Consider the following 6,153-nt stretch of genomic DNA (forward strand, 5'->3'; position numbering starts at 1 on the left):
ACATTGTTATACTAAATCTTAATACATATGTACTTATACGAGATAATTACAATTTTTTGTAGCATCAAAGAATGAAACGAGTAGTTTGTAAACATTTTTCATATATTTTGGGAAATATCAGAAAATTCAGTTGACATTTCCATTTCAAAGCGATATAATAAAGGGATATTATTGTTAAAAAGTTTATTACGTGAAAAACAGACACATTCTTTTTATACCACACGGATACTTAAATGTTACAATTTTAATTCGTAAAACGAACCAACATTTTTTGAGTTACGACAAGTTTGAATGAATATGTGTACATACATACGTACATACATATGACGATTCTTGTTGTTCATTTTAAATGATGAATTTTATTCACAATGTTGATGTCCTCCACTTCTTTTCACAAGTCTCATTAGTTGCATATACTCGTATACGAAGAGTAGTGTACGAAAATTTGCGTCAAACTTCAACAGCGTGTAAAAAGAAAAAAACAAACAAATTTCTGCGTTAATGTTTTCATATTTTTCAAAATCAAAAGATTTGGGCAAATCAGATTTTAAAAATGTATGTACATACATAGACTGGAGACTATTGTCAACTATACGCTGAAGTGTGACACAATCGTCAGTTTTACGAAATATTTTGTATGGTGTACCTATGCATTTCATGATATAAAATTATAAATGGAAATGTATTACTTCATTAACAAACAATTAACGAGATGGCCTAGAATGTCTGAATATTATAAGAATGAAACTTGATACATCGAATCTTAATTTTACATTTCTTTATTACATGATTTGCGGAAAATATAAAATAAAATGTAATAAAAATTTATAGAGAGCGTAAGCTTAACCGATTACTTTGTAAGGCTTACAATAAAAAGTTTTCAAACTGGCTTTATTTAAGTAATTATTAAAGAGGGGAGAGGAGTTTATTTATAATCCAGTACAAAATCGATAAGAATCAAATGACGAAGAAATTACAAGAGTGATTTTTTAAATTACAAGAAAGAATTTTGAAAAATAAATTTGACAATAATAACAATAATAAAATTTATAATATGTTCGTAATTTTATTATTTAGATTTTTTTTTATACAATTACAGTAAAATGAAACGTGCAATATACAGAATCAATTAAAATGCCGCGTTTCAGCAGCGTTTCTAATCTAGATACATTGTAGTCTAGATAATTGTGCAATAATCTCGCATTATTTACGTTTTCGTAACTAAATTCGCGGGCAAAGGAGTATGAATTATTAATTCTTTTTTTTGTAGTACTTTATATGTTATTATCTTATGTTTATTTTACATATATTTATGGAGTCACTCGTTTTATTTTCCTCTTATCACTTATTATGTTACTTTGAATATGGAATTATGTTTCTCGGCCTCATGTACAGAAATTCACGGCGAAAACGCGTATTTATACAACACCTGAATGCTAATAGAACAATATACTCGTATAATCAAGTATATCTATAGGCCACGTAGCTGTGCGCTAAATTACTGCACATTGCGTATCATTTCAATATCATCCGGCAATAATACGTTTCAAAATATCGAATATTACTTATTATACGCACATGTATATGTATAATATTCGGACATATTGGATACTACTCATATTTGGATAAGTTACATAAACAGCTACGATGTAGTATCCCCGGCGCGGGGTGTTAAAAATCAGAGGTGGACAGTATTTGGAAAACATGTATTTAAAATACGTATTTAAATACATTTTAATTTTATTGAGAGTATTTTGTATTTAAATACGGCTTTTTTGAGTATTTTGTATTTAAATACAATTTTTTGAGTATTTTGCCCAACCCTGTTAAAAACAATAACAGAATATTACACTTGGATTTAGAAGATTTATATTTGAAATTTAAAAAAGAAAAGCAAAAAGCATTTTTGATCACTCTCATTGTCAAGAATATGTTTTGTAATAGCAATGAGAAGTGCGAAATTATAATTATAAGGAATAATGACACTGGCATATTTGTAATTTTACATTTAAAATATGAATTCACCGCACCAAGTCGTGGTCGTGATAGACGGAACGGTGAAAGATCGAGCTAGTCAGATGTCTTTTATTTGTAAGATATATTAGAGGATATACGCGTATGTATATTCTGTAGTATAAGTGGCTAACGCAACATGGAAGGCGCCAGTCTTTTTGTATTCGCTTTTTCAAACGAGTACAATAAAGTGCAGTCGAGCGCAGTAAAGTAATCGTACGTTCTATATCTATTCTGGACTAGGTATATATTATCTTCTTTACTAGTGTACATATATACGTTTCCATTCGTATCGTATCGATTTTGTGTTGAAATTTATATAGTTTACGTATGCAACGTACGCGTATCGTATACCCAATGATTGGAAGAAGGAATTTTTTTCTATAGCACATAATCGTAAGAAAGGATAAATATGTTCTATGATACGGAATCACATCTACCGTTGCCTGACGACAAAGAATTTATTATAGAAACATCGCATTTTCGTTCAAACAGCAATACTGAACAAACTGTAATATCGCAGAAACGTAATCTAAACGAAATTGATGCTAAATGCGACAGTATTATATTAACATCGATTGACAAATATGAAAATGATCATCTTTCTGCGCTTAATACAAGCTGCAGTGCAGGAAAAGCGGAAACGGAAGAAGCAGATGAGTATGAGAATGATAAGATAATATCAATTATCGGTGAAGATAAACGAAATAACTCCAAGGTAAAATTATATGTATATATAAACCCCTCTATGACAGAGCTAAATCTATAGATATTTCAAAAAATTATTTCTGAATTAGACATACACACACACACACACACACACACATTATATATTACATTTAACAATAAATATATCTACAAGTATTGTGTATGAAAATGTCTCACATTTCTATTCTAAGGTTACACCGCGTAATTTTATAAGGGTTGCGACTGCAGGTTGCCATAAATTAAATTGGGAATCAAGGGAGTAATTAATTCAAAAAGTCAAGGAAATTACACAACGATTGGAGATATCACAGAAAAATCAGGAAATTTTGCAAAATTTATTGGAAAATTAAAATTTATGGCTTTAAAGAAGCTTTTAACATACGTATATATGCCTACATAATTTTGGAATACTACCAACTTAATAATTAAATATGTAAGCAGTGTCACAGTAACATAAATAATAATTTACATTACTGGCTGTATTCTAAATTTACTACCAGCACTACAGTTTACATTACGTGTATTATGGATTTTCAGTACTGGCAGTCAATTTTGGAACACAGCCTATAATGAATTGCCTTGAATTGATCTAGCTCTGTCTTAAAAAAATATGCAATGATTAATTTTCAAATCAAGATGAAAGTACAAAAGATTTCAAAATACAATATTGTATTGACAACTTCAGAGAAAATTATGAAATTTTATTTGGAAGTTAGAGAAAAGTTATATAGAATTTTAGGATGATGAATTTAATTGTGACAACCCTGTTTTTTCAATCAATGAAATTTTAAATAAAATAGTGATAAATTTCTGTAAACTTACGAGATACTTAGCAAATATGTACATTGTTAAATTGACTATCTTGTATAGACCGTCCGAAATACATCCGTTTTCTGCATCTGTATATAATTTAGTCTTTTTTAATCAATTTTGCAATTATGGCATCATAGGAAGAAAAATTGTATAAATGTTGTGGGAACACTGGCCTCTTCGAGAAAGTGTTTATACCGATAAAAGGATCATCGAAGGATTTGAAACGAAGAAGGAAAAAACGAGCGTTTTCATTACTCGATATCCTGATCTCTACGAGTATCGTTGCTCCTTTATCGATTGGCTTTTGGAGAGGTGTATGGTCAAGCATGGATTATCGTGCAGAATTGTGAGTAACAAAAATACTTAACAGAAGAGTCAATTGGAATAATTGCGAGATATGCGCGAATGAAGCTGAAATATTATTTTCGATATGAAGAACTAACATATAATAAGCCTATTATAATTAAGTCACCTTTTTTAAACGAGCAATTATAGTTTATTATTCATACGTATGTTATTATTCATAAAATAAAAATCGTTTTTTAATTAAATAAGTACAATGCTATAAAGTTTTTCAAACGTTTTGACTTACAAAGTCTTCCTCAGTGAAATATATAACATTTTTAAAATATCCTTACAAAGTCAACGAACTTATAATAATATAGTAATAAAAATTATCGCCCTAGACTAATCTTACATCATTTATTTCTTCATTTAGATGTTACAGATCGAAATAGGTATCTAGTCAGAAGTTTGAAGTCCAAATTATAAAAGAGAGTCTGTTTTACTAATTTTCGGTTGTTATTGGGAGAGAGGGGGGAGAGGGAGAGGGAGGGAGAGGGAGAGGGAGAGGGAGAGAGAGAGAGAGAGAGAGAGAGAGAGAGAGAGAGAGAGAGAGAGAGAGAGAGAGAGACTGAAGACTACTTGTTGAATCGATAACGTCATGAAATTATTAGGACAATTAATAATTTATATGTATACATACATGTGTGTACAAATTGACAAATGTAATTTGCTCTGAAAATTACGATGTAAGTAAAGCATGTAATATCTGTAATGTATATGTATATATACAAGATCAAATCTATACGATTCTACATACCAGGGTAGTTTTCTATATGCGCAGGTAAAGTTACTTCCGACTTCATGTTCTATTTGATGTATATATATATATATATATATATATATATATATGTATATACCTATCACACATATATATCTAATGTATTTGCGAGTAAAACGGATCTGGTGAATTTTTACGAGCGATCTTATAGCTCGTGATTGAATTTTCGATGCTATTAGAAATCAAGCCGTCACATTCGGTAAAACGACCTAATTGCGTCTTATTAGAAGAATAAAAAAATACATTAATATTGGACGAGTTCAAATCGGTAAAGCGGCTAGATCTGCTCGCCGAGCAATTAAATATGATTGGTTGAATCCACAGGTAAGAACCAATCAAGCTCATTCCGCATTCTCTCCGCGAGCATTCAGCCGCTTTACTGGCTTGTACTTGCCCATTGTTTTTTTAATAATGGACGCTCTATATTCGAGCGTTGCAGATAAATATAATCAATGAGTTTTATGCATTTTATTTCATTCCATAACGTGGCATAATCAAGTTCTGACAGTTCTGATGGCATTAACGATACCGACAGTTGTAACTATATAGGTTGTTCGCGTCGCATGCTCTAATATGCTCTAAAATGCTCCTACTATAGCACTTTATTACTTTAACGCGCTCGTTGGAGTAGAAACTATAGCAAGAGCACATTGGAACATGCTGGAACATGCAACGCAAAACTCTTATGAGTTGCGTAGAATCAAAAGATACAGGAGTGGTTCACTTGCACACTGTTGCAATTGCCCATTGCCAATCATAATAGTTTCTCTATGGGGAGTTATTTATTTTTTTAATTTTTTTCTAACGTTATGTGATTGGCTTGTACATAATTGGCTCGTAATTGCAGACATATACGCCTGAAAGGTACAATAAAAAAATTTTTTAAGTCATCAGGTATCTACATCTATAGACAGAGACACATAGCAGAATGGCGTTTTGTGTCAAGAATCTATTATGTATTTTTTTTTTATCATTTGCAGATGGTGAAATGTTAAACATTATCCATTATGCTGGCGCGTATTTAGGAGGATTTTGTTAACAGGTTTCCCAGCTGGTTTTGTTTTACGTTCGGCGCAGCTTTGCACGCAGCATACACGATTTTCAAAGATCGATTTCACGACGTTTACATGAAGAAGTGGGCTAAATTAAATTGGCGAAAACGACTGCCTTACCGGGTTTTACGAATTCTGTATACTTACACCTTTGGAGTGGCGTGCATCGCGCATTGGCGGGGTAGTTGGATCATCATCGATAATCATCTATTTGTGCACACATGGTAAGTCAACGTTGTGATAATGTTTCAGCAACATTTTCCATTTGTCGCTATTAGTGATAACAGCTCTGATATCGAGAAAATGGAGATTATTTGGATCGATATAATAATAATATAATATAGCAACAGGCAGTTTATTAATTGTCATTTTACTATATTTCCCTATATATATGTATATATATATATATATATGTGTGTGTGTGTGTGTGTGTGTGTGTGTGTG

General features: G+C 31.2%; 1 protein-coding gene across 1 annotated transcript; it reads left to right on the plus strand.

The window, feature by feature from the left end:
- Positions 1–2,425: 2,425 nt before the first annotated feature.
- LOC108751449 lies at positions 2,426–5,937 on the plus strand. The gene is made up of 3 exons (XM_018491660.1): positions 2,426–2,731; positions 3,672–3,880; positions 5,700–5,937. Exons 1-3 carry the CDS (start codon positions 2,426–2,428, stop codon positions 5,935–5,937), a joined length of 753 nt encoding a protein of 250 aa, XP_018347162.1.
- The last annotated feature ends 216 nt before the right edge of the window (positions 5,938–6,153 follow it).

Source organism: Trachymyrmex septentrionalis, unplaced genomic scaffold, assembly GCF_001594115.1.
Source record: "Trachymyrmex septentrionalis isolate Tsep2-gDNA-1 unplaced genomic scaffold, Tsep1.0 scaffold112, whole genome shotgun sequence".
Lineage (NCBI taxonomy): Eukaryota > Metazoa > Arthropoda > Insecta > Hymenoptera > Formicidae > Trachymyrmex > Trachymyrmex septentrionalis.

What these genes read in the sequence shown, in the direction of transcription:
- LOC108751449 (XM_018491660.1), top strand. Translation starts at nt 2,426, where the DNA reads ATGTTCTATGATACGGAATCACATCTACCGTTGCCTGACGACAAAGAA. An exon ending in ATAAACGAAATAACTCCAAG is followed by an intron (nt 2,732 to 3,671) that starts GTAAAATTATAT and finishes ATGGCATCATAG; the next exon opens with GAAGAAAAATTGTATAAATG. An exon ending in ATGGATTATCGTGCAGAATT is followed by an intron (nt 3,881 to 5,699) that starts GTGAGTAACAAA and finishes TTTTGTTAACAG; the next exon opens with GTTTCCCAGCTGGTTTTGTT.